Below are 22,997 nucleotides of genomic sequence, written 5' to 3'. Positions count from 1 at the left end.
CTTTGGACACTATTGCAGCTGTTGAAGCAGACAAAGAAGACAAGAACCGTTAATAAAGGAAATATTATTTTAAATTCAGTTGTTCGAGATCCAAGAGTGTATGGAAGCACAAACTAACACGTCTTCTTCAAGTACCTGGAGGATACTTAAAGAGGAACAAATACATCGTTATAATTAAGGTTAAGTCCAAGAGCTCTAGCCATAAAAATGGTTAGAGTGGATTTTTGTCGTGACAAGATAGGACAGGTTTCAATCCAATTATCCCTTTATCTTGAATTCGGATAGAGTTACGAAATTTTTTTACTAAGCAAATCCTAATTATTTTTCCATTTTCTGCTCATTCTAGAGGCATAGTCACTTTTTTTAAACACCTTGTGTGTATAACCCTTTGTCTTCTAAATTTCTCTACTTTCCCATGTGGTTAGTGGCCTCACGCCCACTTTTTTCTCTTGTCTCCTTGATTCCCAAACTTTCTTGACCTGTCTCTCATTTTTTCATCGAGGTTTGTCATATTCGTAAAGTTTCAATGATAAGTTTAATTCATTTTCAAAGTCAATTTATAATTTTATTTAACAATTGCTCGTGTTCAACTCCTTCCTGTTCTAGTTTTTGATAATATATGACTAAATCTGTGGAATTTTAATCGATTAAAAAGCTATTAGGGCTACAGTATTTTACCAATATCGGCAATACCGTTATAAAACCAATTTTGTAATGTATAAGGTAATTTCATTTAAGAGATTTGTCGATTTATTAGAATTAGTGATGGACGTCTAAATTCTAGATATAATGAAAACTTTGAGGGAGTGTAAGACTTCGATCAAGTTGTATAACATATTATGATGATCTAAAATAAAAGATTGAATGGATTTACTTGATGATGAATCACTCCTTTTTCTACAAGAAATTCATCTTGATCATGAAATATAAAAGCAATGGAGAAGGAAAAAGAAGAAACCTGAAAAGGCAGGTGGAAAAGTGAAAACCTATTTCTTTCAAAAGTTTCCATAATGTGCTTCGACTCATTTCAATGCAATCCTTATCCTCTCGAGGAGTGGCAAGTACTTCGGAAATTCTATTCTGAAAAAGAACGCATGTACTTTATTTCGATGTCTTTCTTTGAAATGCTAATTCCACTGTGTCATCAACTCTTTTACATAAATGCGTATCTGCAAATGATTTAAAACAATTAAATATTCATGTTTTTCCACTCACCGATTATCAGGCGTTTACAAGGCCCTCCCAAATTTTCCATAATCACACTAGAATTCACAATTGACTGCAAACTGCTCTTGAATGACCAAACAGTAAGCTTTTTAACATTTATTCATATTTATATATTCCAAATATGCGAATTACTTTTCCAACTGATTATTCTTATTTAACCACTCTACACCGAAAGCAGTGGCCAAAGTTTTACCACAAATACACAGAACAATAGTACTGATTTAGAAACTAGGTTCTCATTAGTTCAATAAAGTTTTCGGGTAGTTGGGTAGATAAGAAAAGATCCTTACCTACCACTTAACTAGAATATACGATGTTTGTACTACTAGCGAAGCAAGGTGCCTTAATCATAACCTATATAATATTGAAAGAAAGAAAATATTGTACTATTGGTACACCATAGTAAGGCTAAACTAAACAATACTATGACCAAAGGATATCGAAAGTATGCAGTAGCTAGATTTGCACCAAGAGCGAACTCAAACTGATGGAAAGAGAGTGAAAACAACGATCCATATACTTATAAAATGAAGGACATTACATAATCGATACCCTGTATTTTACTAGATACAGCATATACAAAATGAAATCGACAGATATGATATCCTTTAGTCGGAACTAAAAATTTCTCATTTTGGTGATGATTGAACTGAATAAGAATATATAGAAAAATAATGGATGTTTCGTATGATCCAGACAATATATGTATATAACTCGACCCACTTCCATATAATTAAACAATAATACTACGTACAGTTTGCGTCCTCGTTCTTATCTCGGTATTGATAAAAATATTTGATAAAGTGCATATCAATTAGAATATAGCTGATGGGTAAACATCGTGCTGTGATTGTTGTTATATTAAAATTAAAATATGGATGACCATTATTTTCGGTTACACAACATTGTTCTCAATACGATTGAGTCTTACAATTATCTCTAATTGATATCTATGTTAAGGAATCTTCTCATTTGGATTGTATTGTTTGATATTTAGTTGTACAATTGATTTTTACTAAATTAAAAGTAACTAAAAACCAGAAAATAAAAAGCATTTTCAGCTATTATTTCGATCTGAACTGATACAAGTCATGGCGATGTCTTTTATCCAGATTTATCCAGATTAGAAACTATGAACGAGATAACAAATGCCACCGTCTGAGAACCACATCAAACCGGACTGCAATGCTGCAACTGCACGATGCGTTCAACATTCACCATCCAACGTTGACTGAACATTGGATGAAGGCTGTATGTACAAAGCACTTGCCGATATTGGTCTAACGTTTAAAAGCTTCCATAATCTCGATTGTTCACTAGATTACTTCAGAATTGTGTGGACGTTTTCTGAGAATAATAGAGTTTCACATAATAGCGAAAAATGGATGATGAAACAATCGCAGTTGCTGTGACTGTACTTATACTATCGTGCACTAAATTATTATTATTACGTGCACAGAAACCAAAAAAGAGACGTGAAGGAGATCGTAGATGTTATCGTTCAACATTAACTGTTGAAGGAACCATCAGGAAAATTCATAAACTTTTGTCAAATGTCCGCAGAAGATTTCGAATTCATTCTTTCAGAAATTGGACTAAAAATAAAAGAGAGCAGATACCAACAGGAGGAAAGCAATAATGATTCAAGAACGGTTAGCAGACACTCTTCGATTCTTACCTAGTGGTGATTCCTTTACTCTCCTTGCATATCTATTTAAGATATCACATCAGGAAATAAGCCACATTGTATCCAATATTTGTGAGGCCATTATGGATACATTGAAATATGAAAAGTAAAAAAGAATACTTAAATAATACTCTATTTATTATACGAAATAGAAATAAAAAGAATTACAAAAGGATTAGTTTGCAAATATATATAATTATCTTGAAAATTGCAAATTAGTACTATTTTCGCCTATTTTCTCATTACAAGTTTCCTTAGTCAGGAACCCATCAGCATTAGAATGAATGTCAAGAAGATTGTCTCTTAATGGAATACTTAGATCCTGTAAATTTTGAGTAGATCCGTTTTGAGGAGTAGATGGCTGTAGATGCGATGGAAAAGTGGAATAAGGAGAACGTGAATATGCGTAGGATGAAAGAGAACAAGTAGAATGTGAAGAGGTGTGATTATGAATGGAATACCTTGTGACAGGTATGTCAAGGGAACGGAACAGCAATTGACTAGAAGAGAAGCTGGGAGGACTTTGTACCCTTGAATCTAATTCTTCTAGCTCTGCTACAAAAATCAAATTATCAATTTTATTCTGGAAAAGTAGACGAGCCCGGTGGCAAGATTTGCGCAATTTTTCGCCTAGTAGTTGCCCAAACAACATAGAAAAACATGAAAAATCTATTGTAAATACTGTCGTAATTTACTGTTGGAAATTAGTTAGAACGTTTGTTACCGTTAGCGATATTTATACTGACTACACTGTTTACACCACTACTATACCAACACTCACAATTATACTATCTGACGTACGTTTCGATAACCAAGTTATCGTCTTCAGAGACTGAAGGTAAACTAGAACCTAATGACTTGAGTTGACCTGTTTTATACTAAATTTTTCCACCAATAAACCCGCGAAAATTGATTCCAGCAGGAAAACCTCCTTGGCGGGAATCTTCACATATTAAACTATAGAATGGGCTGTAAGGAATTGGCCCTTTGTCTCTATTTAAGCTACTCCTATATTTAGATAAGTCAAGTCATTAGGTTTTAGTTTACCTTCAATCTCTGAAGACGATAACTTATCGAAACAGACAGTGTAATTGTGAGTGTTGGTGTAGTGGTAGTGTAAACAGTGTATTCAGTATGTACTTAGCCCAGTCATATTAGGGGTTTTACCTGGGAATAAAATATAATAAGCTGAAAATTAGTATAACCCTTTGTTTTGTCTTTCTAAATATTGTCTCAAAAGTCACCATTGCTATCGTGTCTGCGTCTTAATATATTGAAGTTCAAAGGTCATCAAAATCGTATTTTTTTGTTAATATCTCGGTTCCTATTGTTTAAATGAAATTTGTATTTATTATAAAAGTTATAGAGTATAAAATTCTCTACAACTTTTGTTTAAACTTTTTTTTCCATACAACCAACCATTTTTGGGGTAGAGCGCGCAGAGTGCGCAGCGTATAATTATATTGGGCTCATTTGAGTAATAGGAAGCGAGATATTCGCAAAAAACCGATTTTAATTACCTTTGACCTTCAATATCGTATGACGCGGAGATGATAGCAATGGTGACTTTTGAGACAATATTTAGAACGAAAAAACAAAGGTCTATACCAATTTTCAGCTTATTATCTTTCATTCAGAGGTTTCCCCTTTTTTTACCTAATACAACCGGGCTAACTGTTGGAAGCATTGGACGCATCGTGTTGCACCGACTTAAGACATATACTGCATATAACATTCTAACCAATTAGTACAAACCAAAAAAATTGTAGCAAGCCCAAAAAGTCACCATAAACTCAATTATAACTAAAATTTCTATAGTATTGTTATAGGTAAGTATCAAAATTCATTTTCTGTCTTTAGTAGTTATTATTATCGTCGTAGATAAATTATAGAATTTAATTTGGTTCGAAATATCAACATTGCTATTCGTATTACGTTATAGATGTTTTTTAAGAGAATTTTTAGTTATTTTTTTTTTGTTTTATTGGTTCTTTTTCTTCACACACAGCACCTCTTAAATATAATCTCGCAACAAATATACAAACAAGTGATTCGCGACCTTAATCAATTTTCATAAAGTTTCGACGCAAAATAAATTTGCATTTTAAATGTTTTTCACATTCTATTATATAAAATCAATTGTAGTAGTATTTAACACATCTTTATATAAAATGTATGATTAATATATAGAATACAATAAGCTAATATAAATGGCCTTACAATACTCGTCTTCTAAGCAAATACCAAAAAAAAATATAAATAATCACAGGTGATTGGTTTTGTTTTGCCAGTATATCGTCATATTTAATTATATCGTATTAGTAAGATTTAGATAAAATAAGTACCTACAGATAAAGATAAAAATGACAGTGATCTCCTAATGTATTTTTTTGAATCAGCAAAAAATTTACATGATTTTGATAATAATTATAGAACCTCCTATACATTTTTGTGTACAATCATGCTCGATGTCTACAATGCATTACTAACGGTAAATTTAGTGAATATAATTTTCAAACAATAATTTTATGATCGTTTTTGAAATGTTCGGTCTAATGTACCTCGATACCGAGTAATATATTTTCTATACAGACTAATTCACAGAAATATCGAAATGGTCAGGTCAGTTCAATTGGTTTACATTTACCCAAAAACAGTCTAAGGTCGATGGATTTATATTCATTCATCTATATAAATGCATAAAATATAGTGGAAAATGTTCTTCTTGTATTTTGAAATAGATAGGGTGAGTAATTTTTGATTCATTCATTTATCTTCTTCGCAGTTCGCTGTCTCCAATTGCCGAAGAGTCTACTCTAATGTTGCTTATTATGGAGCAACTATCAATAGGTATTTGAGCTTTGATTTCTATCTCTTTGAACTAATATTCTATTTTGAATGTTTCCCTTTATGATAATTATTAGTGATTCCTCTTTTCTCTCGTCTATTATATGATATATTTATATTGGGTTTTTCCCTTTTTAATGCAAATTATCAGTTATTTTCTCGCATTAGTTCAAGTATATGATCTTATATGTAGTTGCTTCATATTTATAAATGCACTTCTGGCTTGCTAAATTGTTGCTCTAAGTTTCGGATGCGTTGAGCAATTATACCAACTACTATGTGTTGTTCGTCATCTATGAATATTTTATACCAGAGTTTTTATTTATATTTGTGACCTAATACCAACATAATTTTTTTCATTCCGACTGATGCTGCTCCAAAATATGTGTTTTAAATGCAAAGATGGCTTCTGCTAACGAAAATCTTTGACCAAGCAGTATTTGTTTTGGTGCTGAAACAAAAGTAACTCCTTGGGTGCCAAATCACAACAGTTTGGTGGAATGGGCCATCATCTCTACATAGATCTGATAAAAAACTTGTTTGCGCAACGATGTGAGATTTTACATTGCTATGATGGACAATGATTCGCCTGTTCTTTGACAGTTTTGCACCATTCAGAATTGACCGACGTCACTATTATTAGACGGGTAATGCCAAAAAATAGGCAATTTTTTTGGATTTGCTATTCTTTATGTGTTTCTTCTGCGAACGACTTTTGTTGGATATAGATTATTACTCTTTATTTTCTACAGCCTTTGATGTACCTCTAGCACATTTTCCAATACACCAGTGGACGCAAGCCTTTTATTGCTTGTGAACACATTCTCGAAATTAAATGACAATGTATGCTACTCATACCAATGCCTAAAGATGCCTCTTTTTCATCAGTCATCAGTCACATGACGATTAGTTCAAGAAGGGCATCGATGTAATCAGGTACAATGACAGTTTTTGGACGATCTTTCAGATCGAATGTTATAAAAAGTACTTGCACGAAAGTGTTTACGAGTCATGACCATTTTTACTAGGGACTGCATTTTTTAAGTACCTACAACAAACACTAATCGTAAATGGCCAATTATAACTCTGTTTAACATACAAAATTTACTATGAAATTGTTAGTGACTGTCAGTGTATTGTAAAAGTCAACTAAATTAAGCCCTCCTATTGTATATTCAATGTTGGTAAAAGGCTGATATGATTTACATCCTTACCTGAACCTTCTTCTTATAGCAATGCATTCTAATTTCATGATTGAAATTTTTTTAACTTCGGCATAATAATTCCAATTTAGTTAGTAACAATGCTTTATCCAACCCAATTATTCTTAGACTTAGTCGAACGCTTTGAGGTAGTCTATAAATCAAGCGAATTCGTTTATATCCATGTGAGAAATGGAGTATGGAAGCTTCAATAACTTCAAATCCATCTATATTCGATTAGATTTATTCATTGATCAAGTTAAATATCGATTATATTGTGATATAAAGTATTCAATCAAAATATTTTGCTGATTCAAAAAATTGGCTGAAATGTTTTTCAGTGTCAACGAAATATCGAACAACGAATCAATAAATCGAATCGCAACGTATACATTCCAAAAAAATCGAATTTAACAGTAAATTAACGAAAATTAATTAAAAAAAAAGAAACTAAAGTGTGCGCGTGTGATGTTTTAAAAACCGATTCAGTGAAAAAATGTCAAATCAAACTTACTACAAGGAGAAACTAGGCTTCGATCCAAATGAAGCCTACTTCGACGCTCCTCCTGAAAAGTACAGAAGAACCGATGAAAAACCACATGGATATGAGGAGAACTTAACCAAGTTCAAAGGTACTATTTGGGATCTTTTTATTGAATCTTTAGAAGGTACGGTGGTGGTTATAATTTTTCGTTTGGCCTACTGTCGCTGTTGATGTTCTGTTAACAATTTTTGGAGTGGTTTGTATTTTTTAGAGTTCTATGCAACAAATATTTTAAGATTTTCGTGACACGTTTGACAGTTGAATTACATTACGTTAATATTTTAATAGGTTTTGTGTAAGTACTTGGTAATCTTAGAATATTTGTTATAGTCTTTATTAGCTGCAACCAACACCCAACACTTTTTTATATAAAATGTATACATTACTTAGAGCAGAAGTTCCCAAACTTTTTTTCCTCCTATCCCACTTTCAAAATACTTATTACTAGTTTTAGTTGATACATTTACACCATATTACCAACTCGTCAAAAACTCATATCTAATAATGGACATTCAAGTATACTCCTATTGTAAAGCTTCCCGTGGATCCCTAGGGGTGTACCTGAATCATTTTGGGGATCACCGACTTAGAGAATCTCTTTAACGTGTTATTAAGTTCTAAGATACTTTAATACATATCATGAGTAATGTCTGTTTTCATATATGAATATTCCTACGCTTCGATTTAAACATGTAACTTGTTGAGACTAGTCTTTCTTTTAATCATTTTCTCTTTGTTTATTAACGACACAGTACGAAAATAGTAGTAGTAGTACCAGAACTTCCTCGTTCCTACTAAAAATACCATACCATTTCAAATAATTAAGTAAGATCTATAAAAGTTGTCGAATAGTGCCACACGAGTAGAGGTGTGTAAACACCTCCTTGATTTTTTCATTATACGCATTGCATCTTGCAATGGGAAATTATTTTGGGTTTAAATAAGATAGAAAATCAGTGGATTTGAGCGTAACGTCTTATTGTGTGTCTGTTATCAAGGTTTAGTGTACTTCGAAATCATTCCAGATGGTCGAGCAATCGATGCCGTCGTATATAGTGGACATCTGATGCGGATGTATGAGGTTTTATTGGAGAAATATTCAGGTTTGGTTAACCGAAAACGGATTCTCTTACAACAAAACAATACTGAACCACATACTGCGAAAGTTACGCGGATTTGGTGGTATTGAACACCCTATCGCATCCAGTATTTAGTCCTGACCTGGCACCGTCAGTTTACTATTTATTTAAATCCATGGTGAAGTTTTTGCATCTCATACAAAGAATAGTTTAAATAGATTAATAGATTAAAACCATAGAATATATAGATACAAGGCTTATACATTCTATTTAGACTCGTAACCGCTCAGATTGAGTTTTTCTGACTCTATATTTTTATGGGTGGTTAGACCACATTTTATCACTAATTAATTACAACTTATTACCTGTTTTTGTAGCATTGACTATTGTTCTCCATTTCTCCTAGATTTTGCTTATCTTGTACAATCTGAGCTTCATATCTATTTTTTGGTCTGCCTGGTAATCTTTTCTCGTTCGGTCTCCATTCCATAATTTTCCTTACACTCTGTCATTTTTCCATTCTTTCAATGTGTCCGTACCATTGTATTCTTTTTGTCCTAAAGTTACTGGGGACCAGATCTGGAGACTACAAATCGAAGTGCAATTTGTGAATATTAGCCATGGCGATCACCCAAGTTTGGGAAGGTGCATTATCCCAATGAAAAAGCACTTTAATTTTCTCTAAATGTAGATACTTTTTTGTTTTTTGTAGATAGTCGATGAACACAATGTCATGACTATCCCAAAAAAACTGTTTGTTTGTCACTTTTCTAACCGATTAAATCATCTTTACTTTCTTTGGAGCAGGTTCTCCTTTGTAATCTACTATCTTGACTCTTTTTTTCATATCAGAAGTGTAGTGGTGGATCCAAATTTCATATAGTCATGAATCGGTGTAAAAATTCTGACTCATTTTGCTTAAACCGAATCAATTAGCACTGGGAAATGTTTATTCGAATTCGCCTTTGGTCCAAAATGTGCTTCTTCTATCTCTCTAATCTTAACTCGACGGTCTACTAACATTTGATGAACTATTTTGTTTTTTTGTCATTCCTAACGCTAGTGGTTAGTCAACCTAATTCAGCTGCCCAAAATTTTAAGATCATAAATGATGGTACGGCCTCCTAATACAGTGTCTAATTTCCCCTTTATTTACTTAGGTGTGTTTAATGACAGCTCATTACTCATTTTCCCCATGTTCGGACAAAATTCACAATAACTCATTTATACGAAATTAAATAGAAGCTAAGTTTAGCAAGGATCTCTCAACACATTCCGTAACCTAACCTAACCAATATATATTAATAAATTCGAGGTCGAAAACTTTTCAGACAACTCTCGTACATACTACACTATATATTTTTGGTTGAATTGTAATTAGAGAAACTAAAGACCTTCTCGATAATATTAATAAAGATATTCAAAGATAAAATAGTAATGCAATTGAAATTTAGAAATAAGAATCTATTTACATCTGTATCGTATCACTCTGTGTATGAACACTAACGATAAGATGCATTACAAAATATATATATTACGTTATCGACATTTCCCAGTTTGTTTGAATCCGTTTTTTTATATAATTTTATATAAATCAGTATGTTGGGTGTGCTGAGCAAGTTTTTTTAACAAACGGCAAAACTTATTTGGGCTTCGCTAATGTAAGGTAGTTGCTCAATAACTATAATTATTTTCAAATTGGTTTTAAGAAGGAAGTGAAATCATAGTTATTAGCATATGTTACATGATTTTACGAGAGACAGGTTAATATTTCCATATTCTGCGTAATTACTTGAAATTTCGGTGTAAGCTGTGACACTTTCCTTCTAATAAGTGACAATTACGGAATTATTATTTTTAAAATATATTTTTATATTTTATTTATTTAGATATCATCTGCATAATGGATTACGTTAAGCCATTGTGCATATAAAGTACACACCATGTCCCGCACTGAAAACAGTTTTCTATTAATAATGTACATTTACATTCTGGAAATTTCCGCCGATATCTAAGTTTCCAGCAGCAAAGTTAATTCACGGTTCATTGTCTGAGACTCTAGCTCTTGTATTGAAATGCTAGATCCAGATAATATGCCTGCCAAAATCCTTGAAATATCATTTTTTAAGAATATGATGTTCTGTATATACCTTTCCACTACTGTGGTTTTTTTTCTTCTACAATGACATTTCAGCTTCTGCTGAAAGGGTTGCCTTGTCTGTGAATTTAAAAAAAACTTTGTTGTAAGCTGCAAGGTTCACGCTATTCATTTTTTTTCACAACAATGGTAAAGATTCCGGCACCTCTACAATTAAACCAGATTTATTTCCACATGTGTGACTGTGACGTTTCATTTGATGCCTCATTTTGATCATTGTGCCAAATACTCACAAAATTAATTTGTAATAACTACAACTATCAATATTGTCATCAAAATTTTCCGGATAAATTATTAAAGTAATCCAAAAGCACAGTTTTGTTGATATTTTCTATAGCATTTTCTCACATCTACTACAAAAATTTGTCATATTCTTTGTTGTACGAGTCTTTGCATTCTCTTGGCAATAAATTTTGCTTTACACTACTTCGAAATATCGTCGGAAATTTCAAATCGTCCGGTATTTAGCTAATACTCCGGGAGAATAGACATGCGAAGCGCGCCATCAGCCAACTGCCTATTATCCTGGGATATTAGCTAAAATTCCAACTTGTCTATTGACCTACGACATGTATATTGAAACTCCGTTCAAAACAACCGTTTTGCGGATGCATCTGAACCCCAATCGGAAACATGAAGGAAAAAATATTTAGATTTCTCTAAAATGAAATGAAAGAAAATTCGTTTTGCATGTATATAATGAAAGTTTTTCTATCTGACCAAATACCCATGTGATTATTAACTAGTTGAACTAGAGCAAAACCACATATCAAAAATTCAATCTGTTTAAACTTTTAAATTGATAAATTATTTCAAACATTATAATAATCGTGACTTCTTTCACAAACAGTCTAATTCTCAGTACAATAATATTAAACATAACATATCCTATTCATCAATTTCTATTTTTGGTAAGTGATATCTTCAATATAAAGAATTTGAAACAGATACTTGTTGAGTAAGCGATACGTTCACTGAATCACAAAGATATACAAGATGATTCATAGAGGTTAAAAAGATTATTAAACGTGCACCTAAAACTTGGCTATCAAAGCAAACTTCAACGGAACCCTCATATCTACAACTGCCTAATGTTTTCTTGAGTATTACAAAACATTGATCTATTTCCGAGGAATTTTGAAGATTTATGTCAACCAATGTTGCGGGTTGTAATAAAATGGTAATATGATGTTTTATTAAAATCACTACAGGTTTTATAGGTGCATTACTCGTAAAATATTGACAAGTAATGATATTTCTTAATCTTGTCGATTGAATTATATTGGCAATTCGTTGGAATAATATTCAATAGTCATGTCAAAAGTAACGCAATATTAAAGCTTAATGTTTTGGCGCAAATATGTGAGGAGAAGCTTATATAGTGATGACACTTGTTTTTACAAGCAGTACTTCTCCCAATATATTGGAGTTATCCGCAAGCATAAGAAAAATCTGTAACCTACAAAATCAGAGAGGAACTATAAAGCCACGTACAAGTCAAAAATCACTGAAAATTACTGAAAAGTATATTAAAATGAGATATTCGTAGTGAAATTGTGGTGTTAAATACTCTTTTCATTACCACTATACCAATACCTATATATATAGTTCATGAGTTCATGTAGTCTATGGAATCAAAAGAGTCTTAAAATTATATCTGAACTCAAAATAATGGGATAAAATAAAAACGATCTCCTGCTATAAGTTTTCTTATAAACAATGGTATAAACGTGAATTTAGACTCAAAACTTTGGATATTCGTCTTGGAAGCATCTCGTAGCTTGACATGTCGTTATGGGTAAACTGTCTTCAATTTTTGTTTCATCCAAAGTGTTGGATGAACGATGAAACCAATCGACACCATATCAAATTTCAAGTCGTTTCTGTCCATTGCGCAAACATAGCCTATTCATTGTCCCAAACTCCTTCATTGGTTTATACTGGTTAATTCTCAAGTACTTGTTCTATTCCTCATTACATTCTTCTGTCTGGCCTCTTAAGAATGTGGACGAAGCTACAAAATTTTCGCTTTTTCAAATCCTTCGTTCAATCCACCCATGTCTTTATTCTTGACCAGTAAGAGACATATTGAGATACGAGTATGAGGTGATTTTATTGCTAGAAGATTTGTACAGTCATACAATTTTTTTTCAACGTGAGCTTTCTCACGCCATATGCAAAGAATGCTGCCACCAGTAAGTTCAAATAGATCCTTAAAACTTTTTGATGCTCTTTGTTGGGAGCGATTTTCATCCTAATCATGCTTTCAATACATACGTACCTGTCACCAAAACAAAAACATCGTTCACCATATCAGGTTAATTTTTAAAAATTAGTAGAAAATATCTTTCACTGCCATCACCTCACGCCATATCAACTTCTTTATTACTTAAATGACCTGAATGGTAAATGCACCATATAAAAAGGTGGGCAAACAAATTGTTATGTTTCTTAAACTAAAAGATTCCGAACGTTTCGACGACAACATAAATACAAAGTCACAAGAGTTTATCAGATGATGTATAAAAAATGGCAAAAAATTGATTATCCAAATTAAAGAAGAATATATAAGGGAAGACCGGGAGAAAGCAACACTGGGAAACGAATATCAAGTACTGAAACGTTTTGTGAAACAATTTGTGAAGAGACTTTCTTCTTCTTGACAATGAGCTACACCACAAGTCGCTTTTGGCTTGAGAATTTTTGCTGCTAAAGTCTTCTTAACTATGCGACTTTTGGTTTTTTCCGAACATAAAAATTCGGTTAAAGAGAAACACTCTAACACTGTTTTTAATATAATAGTTCGTATTAGCATAGGTTTAAATATGTGAATCACACCATATGTTTGTCAAAAACAAACCACTAAAACACAAGCATTTAAAGTTTGTGGTATTATATGGGTCACATTTTTCTTGGGAAATACGATGACTGTTGTGTCATAAACTTCTCGTTAGTTTAAAAATGAGTTTCAATTAAACTATTTGACCTTCGTTATATGTGAGTATATTACCGTTACTATTCAATCTAAAAGTTTTATGGAAACTTTCTTTCATTAAGAAAATGTCAATTTATGTGACGGAAGTTTTTTATTCACTATCTTGTAGTATGTTTTGTGAAAAACCACCTCAATTATTTAACAAACCATAGTTAGAAAATCCGTGTAGGAATGACCTGTTTAATTTTTAAATTCATTTAGTAATCAAGAAAATCAGGGCATTCTCTTTATGTTGCTAAATATCGTGGATGCAGCTGATGAAACCAATCTTTTGCCACGTAGTGCAATAAAAAACAGGAACTGAAAACTTGTAACTCTTTAATAAATGATATATAATAAAGATGAGAAATTTTGTGACTAAAATCAACCGATTTCGTTTTACGTTTCCATACTTTCCATAAGTGGTGTAATATTTGAGGAAAATCTGAAGTAAGAGCTTATATCTTATTAGAAAGTGTATTAGAGATACTTTATTGATTTTATTGCTACAATCGCTCCGTTGTCTCTAACGTTTGCCTGGAAAATTCAAAATAAGAGCTTGTAACTCATTTGAAAGTGAACTGGAGAAATTTGTTAAATTTATTAACAAAAATCACTTGATAGCCTTTTTTTAACGTTTCCATTCATTCTCAGTTTCTTTCCCTTTGCAGCCGCTCAATCCAATTTCCCCTTTTTAACACTTTCATCCATGCCAAACAATAATGAAAATAAAACAAAAAAAGTTTTTGTGCAAACCTGTGGACGTTTACTCGTCGTAATATTTAGAAGAATTCGTCTTGCTTTAGGACAACTGATCTATGTCTTCTTTTTATCCAACTGCTGCTCTAGTTGTATTCGCTTAGAATTTTTGGCATGACAGGATGATTTTAACTGAATCTTCTGCTTTTTTTATATTGAACGCTCCATTTCCAAATAATGAGTATATTCATTAAGAACGTACCCTCTGTTAATTCGGACACTATTTGAAAGATAGACTTTTTACACATTTTTGTACTAACAATCAGAAATTGGTGGCACATAGCGTTGCGTAGAAGGAAACAAACTGATAAGAGTAGCTGGAGCGATGAAGATAATGGGATACACGATACAAAATCGACTCGACAAAATAGATATACTGTTACAATTTCTACATGGGACTGTACCAGATACAAATTGCTAAAATGTATATATTCGATTCCCTTTGCTATAGCGCCATCCAACTTTTGGTGAAAAGTATATACCTATCTGGTTAAAATAATAGTCTGGATAACTTTTGATAATACTTTTCTTTGATATATCTAAATAGTAGTGGTATGATTTTTCAGTATATTGTTTACAAGGTAGAATGTGCAAAAATATTATAGATATTCCGTCTCCTTTAGCTGGTGCACATCCAAATGTCATGTGCCATCTAATGAACAATATTACGGAAAAGTTCAGTAGCGTTGTATAAAAAACCTGCGTTTCCACGGATTATCGCAATGCAAAGAGGTAGGATTAACAATTCTTCAGTTAAGACCACTGAAATAAAAGGATATTTCAGAACAATTTTGTACGTTTGGCAACAAAAAAACCCAATTTTATCAACAATATGAACTTGCCATGCAATTTTCAATTTTTGAATTTTTGAAATTACCACTAAAATTTTCATTTCTCTCATATGGATTTTCTTCTTTTTTATGATTTTGAACGTCAGAGTATTGGGATTTTGGTTTCCGCTCTCTTTTAATCCATTTTTCTACACTTTTTGATCCTTTACTACTTCAAACATTTGTAGTATTGTTTTTGCTTGTCTTTCTTCTTCTTGTGCTACTTGTGCTAGCCAAGTTTTCATTGTATAAGTATAAGAATTGTAACAAATTAATTTCCAAGGTTGCTTTGTTGGTAAATCATACTTTTAAAAAAGTTTCTATATTGAATTCTATTTCCTTGAAATATCGTTTGTATTTTTTTTAATATCTCAAATTTATCTAGTTAACTTATCTTTTCAAAAATTGTGTCAGAATTCAGCTGAAGCTCTGCTGTAAAACTGAATGTATCTGATTAAGAGAAACATATCAAACAAAAGAAACTATACAAACAATTAAAACAGATATTAATGTAAACATAAAGTACATTAAGAGTTCATAACCCCAACCAGCATTTACGTAATCATAGTCATAACTTTTAGTTGGTTGTTAATTGAAATTACGTGGAACGTTTGTGCGACATTTGATTTTATATTCATAGCCATAAAAAGAGATAAATACTTCTTAAACTGAAAAATATAACGCTTTTACTGTTTGATTATTTGAATGAAATGTTTATAATTGTAGACAGTTTTCATAACGAATACAAGCTACTTATTATAAGTTTCTTTCTTATCTTTATCATGTAGACTTAGCGACGACTTTACACATATCTTACTATTTGGTATTTCTTCTTGGAATTCAGGCCAGTCACTATCAAAACATTTCATTTAATCGTGTCAATTACAAAATTTGACAAAAATACGTAAGAATTTGTTTCACAAATAGATTTTTTCGAATAAACGGTCTCATTTCTTCGTGTTTCTAATTAGAGAGAAAAATAGTAATTATTTCTTTGATTAGTTAGTTTCATTCAATTATATCTTTTTAATAGAATAAAATGTTATTAATGTATTGATAATTCATTTGTTTTATTAAGTAGTTTGCGCATAATACTAGAGGGACCAATTATTTCTGGTAAATTAACAATTCTGGCTTCGTGTTATAACAAACTTCTTTTCTTAGTTAGTAAGCTCAAACTAATATCGTTTTAAGAAGAAGAAGAAAGAAGTTTTGTTTTTGTAACGCTCCTACCACCGATTTTACTATCCTGCCTTTTATACTATCTCCATAGTATTCGATTCGAACTGGTAGATAATCACCACGCAACTCTGTATTTTGAATGAGAATAAATTCCCAAATTAAGTACAAATATTAATTTAAAGTTTGTACAATGATATGGAAGCATTCCTCCTTCAAATCCTAAAATCTTATTCATACGTGTTTTTCTAATATCTCCTATAATTCGCAAGTATTGAGTGATTTCCGAACTGTTGAAGTCAAATAGTTTTTTTCTTAAGACTGTTCACTCATGTAACCGGCAGACAATATTAAATGCGAGTTCAAAAATTTGAAATTTTCAGAAAATTTATTTCATTCTCATCTGACATCACTAATAACTTAATTTTTAATGTCTTGCCATTGGAAAAGACTCTAAATTCATTGTTATACTGGGCGAATTTACCTGTCCGATATGGGAATAGGAGAAAATACTATTTAGGATAGTATTAAATATTAATTGGATTTTCATCCTGTATTGGTTTTGCATGGATCACTAAGATTTAATACTCTTACAAGGAAGGACCCAGAAGTACCTGGCCCAACAAAGAAAACACAAGAATTTTGGAAAAAAATATATTTCTTTTTCAAGATAGCTATTATTAAATGCCGACATCACCTCTTCATTGTTTGAAAATCTTTGACCATCGAGCCATTTTTTCCAGTCTCAGAACAGAAAATAATCCGAGTGGCTAGAACTAGCAAAAGAGGTGCATTAGGTAGAAATTTAAACTTTAAGTCTTCAATTTTGGCCATAGCTATAACGGATATGTTAGCTGGCGGCCGATTTTGCTCATTTCTTTGCTTAAACGACGCAATTAGTTTGCATAATACTCGCCGTTGATGGTTTTTCCTTTTTCAAGTCAATGAAAATTATCCTACACACAACCCAAAAAACCGACGACAGGACCGGTCCTGCAGATCGGACGGTCTTTGCCTTCTTTGGAGCCGGTTCTTCTTTTCAGTACATTGTTTTGATTGCTCTTTTGTTTCGGGTGTGAAGGATAGGACCCACGTTTCATCGTGGTTATAAAACGGTGCAAAAATTCAGCTTTATTTCTGTGAAACACTGGATGGAAACATCTTCACGGCGCTGTTTTTGTTCCATTGTAATCAAACGCGATATCCATCTTGCGCACAGCTTTCTCATGTCCAAATTTTCAGTTAATATAAGATGTATGTACCGCACTTTATGAAATGCCTGTAATTTTATACTTTCGCGGTCCTCTAGTTTTTTGTCTCTAGAAAATCGAAAAGTCATTCGATTTCGATGAATTTTTTTTTAAATCTTCGTTTTTACGGCGGATTTACGAAAACATTATGGGGATAAAAAAAATAAAAACTTATATTGGTTTCAGGGCTTTAAATGTTCATGAAAATGCACTTATTCACGTATACTTGTTGATAACTTTTTTCCAACTAGTAAAATGAAGGTGTTATATATTATTTCATAATCTACATAAAAAACGAACAAAAAAATTTATACAAAAATGTTGATTTATCATGTTTTTACAATTAAAAGTAATAAAAATTTCTCTTAATATTGAACTTTTCTCATATATAATCCTTTGTAACATTTTTATTAAGTAATCATTAAAGATATATGAACAAAACATTCTTAAAATCACTTATTGTAGTGTAGGATATTAAAAGTTAACTTGGAAAAATTGAAAATTTTCACCATTTAAAACAATGGCATTTTACTAAGGTTGACTGTTAGAGATAAAAAATGAATAAACAAACGTTTTTCGATTTCTTTTTTCCAAAATGTACGTTTTTTGTGTAGATTAAAATATATGAACTACGTTTGATGCTTTGTAAAAGAGTTATGAACGAAGTCATAAAACTATCTCCAGGTGAGATATTTCCTATATTTTTTTTCATAAATCCGCCATAAAAACGAAGATTTTAAAAGAAAATTAATCGAAATCAGATTTTTCGATTTTCTAGAGCCAAAAAAACGAGGGGATCGCGAAAGTATAAAATTACCGAAAAGCCGACTATGTCTGCGATAATAAATAATTGTATCGCATAACGATGACCATTTTTTTTCATGTTAACAATTAACTGAAAACATTCACTATTGAAGGCTTGCAAACAAATACTAAATATCGTGGCGTCTTCAAACTTGAAACATGCTGTATATATTGTGTACTTTCTAATACATTGATATTTTTCAAGCAACTACCGCGATCTCTAGATCACGCCTGGTAATTCTGGGACCTTAAAATTAACTGGTATCATATAAACAGCACTAGTATGTTCTAAATTATGACAATGGTACAATTCACTAGCTTGTATCTTGGGTATATGCTATAAGTCAATTTCATTTATTCTTATGTCAGTTATCAATTTTTCGATAAATCATCGGATTGGCCTAATCATTGAATAAGGCCAAGCAAAATACTAAACATTAGCCATTAAATTTTACAGTTACGGTCATTCTACTAAGTGGGTTACTAATGGAAATGTTTCATAAAAAACTCACTGGCATGATGATGCTTAATGTTTATTACTGAAAAAGAAAAGTTCACATACGTTAGAATTTTTCTTTTTCGTTAATAATCAATTATAACAACATTATTCATTCCATTTACAATTTGGTATTTTTATTGAAATACCAACCAATGAATTTCAATCAAAGAGTTTGTTAATATTAGACATTGTTTCATATGATGTTAGCAAAACTGCACTAATTACGAGGTTACATGCTTGCATATCATGAATAAATTCCATTAAATAATCTATTAGTAAATTTTATCTATGTTGATAGCAAAATATGGGATAATAGCTCTATTCTTACTTGAAAAGAACAAAAATAGAAAATACAGTGAAAGTGAAGTATAACAAACGATTTTTTAGAGCGAAAATGTATGGATAATGTTGAAGAAACAAGGAGCCAGCTTAATACTTCAGACGCACTCAATACATGTAAAGATCGCCAGACCATCGGCATACACATTTTATATTGTTATTTTTATATGTATTGTTAATTTGGGAATCATAAACAGAATAAAGAACCTTTTTAATTAATTAAATAACAAACGATTCTGCGGCGTTTAGTTATTAAAATAATTGTATTCCAATATGTTATAATAAAATTTTTACATTAGAATTCTATGTATTAAAGCTTTCCAAAAATGAGTTCCCATATTGAGAATAATTGTTTTGGTCATAAAAAGATGGAATAATAAGATAACTGGCTCGAATTTCACTTTAAATATTTTTTTGTCATCGACAATCTTTGTTAGAGAGAAAATTCAAATTATCCACATTGGCATTTTATTCGATGCATTACATCCAATAATTGAAGTAACTGAAGATTAGTATTCAACACATCAATGTAATAAAATTCTGATAAACCTGATGTATGCTTTCAATCTCTACCGTACTTGAAGTAGTTAAACGATTCTATTCGCGTAGTTGTCTTTTAATGCATTTCAAACCATTCCTATAGGATCAAACACACAATACAGGAGGAGTTTTGATAAGGTATCTCTATGAGTCTTGAAAACGCAAACTAAAGTAAGATCCGGAAAACAAATTGAAATAATTATGATATGCATTAGATAAAATATTTCTCTCCGCCAACAGTGGAAACCATAAACTTTTGACCTCCCACTGACGGATTCTTTGAAATAATCTGCCAGATTTTTTATCTGAACTCTTAGAATTTAACTGAAAAACGGAAAATAGACGTACCGATTACAAAAATGGAGATGAGTAGATCATATACTGGACTAAACCCACAAAACAAGATAGCGACCTCATCGTTTTACCACAGCATCTGAAACACCGACAGGGGCCATTTGCTCCACTGGGAGCTATATGACGATAATGATGAAGGACACTAAGTAACAGTTATTTGAAAAATAACTTAATAGGGATCAAACGTTTCAAATCTGGAGAGGAAGTTACTACAAAATACCCAGAAAATGAATGCTATAACTGTAGATTTTTATGAGATAACATCATAAAAAACTGACAACATGAATATACTTATTGAAGTATACTAGAGAATGTACTTAAAGACCAAAATGTCGTTATCTAATGACCATATATTCATTTTGGTAGAGCAATAAGAAAAAAGTTATCGTGGACGAGGGGTAAATCTAATGAGACAATGAAAATGATAAGACCTACAACTATGGAAACAAGGTCATTAAATAGAAACTATATATCTGGTAGTAGTCATTCGTCCCGATTAATTTAAAAGCAGCACTGTGCGTTTCAGAGAGAACGGATCTTGCTAGTGAACCGCATGGGGATATAGAATCTCATCGTGCACCTCGGTGAGATGAAAGCTTTCATCTTCGTAACTTTGACAAGAGCGATCTTTTTAAGTCCAGTTTCTATTTCTTTGAAGAAGTAGTAACTGAATTTTTCTATTTCTTCTTATTCATTTTTAAGATCTCATGATCTGTTAGTTTGGCAGGCTGCCAGCTGTCCATTCATCTCTTAGATGGTCGTCCGGGTTCTCTTTACCCTATTGGTATCCCTTCAGGTACGATGCGTGGCAGTCTACTCTCTTCCTTTCTTCTCACGAGGGCGTACCGTCTCCCCCATCTTACGATGTCTTGCACCCCACATTGTTCCCTGTTGTCAGTGTTCCTGATTCGATCTACTCTTGTTTTTCCCACTATAGTCCTGACCCTAACCTTGCTTTCCTTTCGCATGTACTTGTTTGCCCATATTGTCTGTCTTAAGCAGTATGATATCGCAGTCGCTTTGTTGATCTGGCTTCTTAGGTCCTTCACTGGGTCGTGATAACTCGACAGGTACATACCCAGGTATTTAAGTTGTGAGACTTGTTCTATGATTTTGTCCTGAACTACCAGCTTACATCGTACAGGCTCTTTAGCAAAGGCTATGCTTTTCGTTTTTTCTGTGGATATAGTCATGTTCATCGCTTGGCTGACCTGGCAGAATTTGTGTAGTTGTCCTTGCTGATTCTTTTATTCAGTCCCATTCGGTATCCCATATTTAGTGATGATACTTCATCTATAATTCTGTCCATTAATAGATTGAACAGAAATGGGCTGAGGCTGTCACCCTACCTGATGCCTCCTGGTGTTGGTTGGTATCTCTTCCGTCTCCTGCCTTTACTTTGGTCGTGTTGTTCGTATTGAGATTGCGGACTGCTCTAACGATGGTGTCTGGCGTTTCTTTCGATATCAGTATGATATAATGTCGGAGAGGCGGACTCTATCAAAGGTCTTGGTTAAATCAATGAGGGAGACACGCTGTTGTTAAGTAATGAATATGGCGTCGGTCGTAGATCTGTTTCGTCTGAAACCTTGTTGTTCTTCCCTGTTCGTTTTATTTGTTTCAAGTCTTTCCTTTAAAATGCTACTGAAGAGTTTTCTCCTCAACTGATCCTCGCTAATAAGAATTGGATGGATATAAAAAATATATTTCCTTAATAGTTGTAACGGTGTATGTGGTTTATCTAATAAAATATCAAAAGTCGCCTGAAGACAGATCCACATTTCAAAAAAAAATTTGATTCCAGGATCTATTCTTCTACTTTGTATTACCATGTCAATATCATATAATATCTGATTCTCTAGCATTTTAAAATTTGAAATCACGACTAAATAATAAAATGGGCTACAGGCAATTCGTGTCTAAGCTACGTCCACCTTAAGAGTTAAGTCAACAAACACGTTATTTTGTTTGACTAATTCGTTCACACTTTCATAAATAGCAAATACTGGACGTCTTGTGAGATTTTTAGTTTTGTTATTGTATCGGTTATAGATGTTTATATTGGATACTAATCTTTTTATTTAGATAAATTGAATTTATTGTTTATGTATGAGCTAGCTTGTCTACCCGTAAGGTGTAAGACCTTCAATTGTTAATTTGTTTCGGGTCGCCGCATTTGTCTTCGTCAACCATTTGTCTACGACATTCTTTTCTATCGAGTGATGAATTTTGTTGAAACCGATGTTTCATTTCCGTATGTAACTGTTTATTGTATCAATCGATATATTCTAATTTTGGTTGCTCTAGATAACTCCTGCGATCTTATCAACTTAATGTTGTTTGAAATAACATGTTCACATTTTACCTATTTCAATTTTTACGTGGTTAAATTGATTTTTCATCAAATAGATCTAAAATCAAGACGATTTATCACGAAAAAAAGTTTATCAAATTTACTAGAGAAGAAAGATCATAAGTAAAATTCACCTTTAACATACGATACACACACTAAAATCCCGAAAAATATAAAAAAGTCTAAGAAGTGGAAAGTGGAGGAAAATTAAATTTTATTTTGAAAAATATTGCACAATAAATATTAATAGCATACAATTAAGCTTTTTCATTTCATTGTCGAAAATGTTGTCAGTTTTTCCTGTCAATTGAACGATTCTCAGGTCGTTATTAAATTTATCTACTAGTAAATATCAATAAAATAATTTCGGAT

General features: G+C 32.1%; 1 protein-coding gene across 45 annotated transcripts in view; it reads left to right on the top strand.

The window, feature by feature from the left end:
• The window catches only part of LOC130446725 (microtubule-actin cross-linking factor 1), a 300,505-nt gene that overhangs the window by 86,792 nt on the left and 190,716 nt on the right, over positions 1 to 22,997 (top strand). For 42 of the 45 annotated variants that reach the window (XR_008910192.1, XM_056783376.1, XM_056783344.1 and 39 more), the window contains exon 2: positions 7,305 to 7,595. The exons of the other annotated variants lie outside the window; for them this stretch is intronic. Coding sequence is in view for 41 of the 42 variants with exons in the window: in XM_056783376.1 (XP_056639354.1) it covers positions 7,460 to 7,595 (136 nt within the window). In the remaining variant the exon portion in view is untranslated. The remainder of the gene's footprint in view (positions 1 to 7,304; positions 7,596 to 22,997) is intronic. 45 annotated transcript variants of the gene reach the window in all.

Source organism: Diorhabda sublineata, chromosome 1 (genome assembly GCF_026230105.1).
Source record: "Diorhabda sublineata isolate icDioSubl1.1 chromosome 1, icDioSubl1.1, whole genome shotgun sequence".
Lineage (NCBI taxonomy): Eukaryota > Metazoa > Arthropoda > Insecta > Coleoptera > Chrysomelidae > Diorhabda > Diorhabda sublineata.
This window is presented reverse-complemented; position numbering and strand designations above follow the sequence as displayed.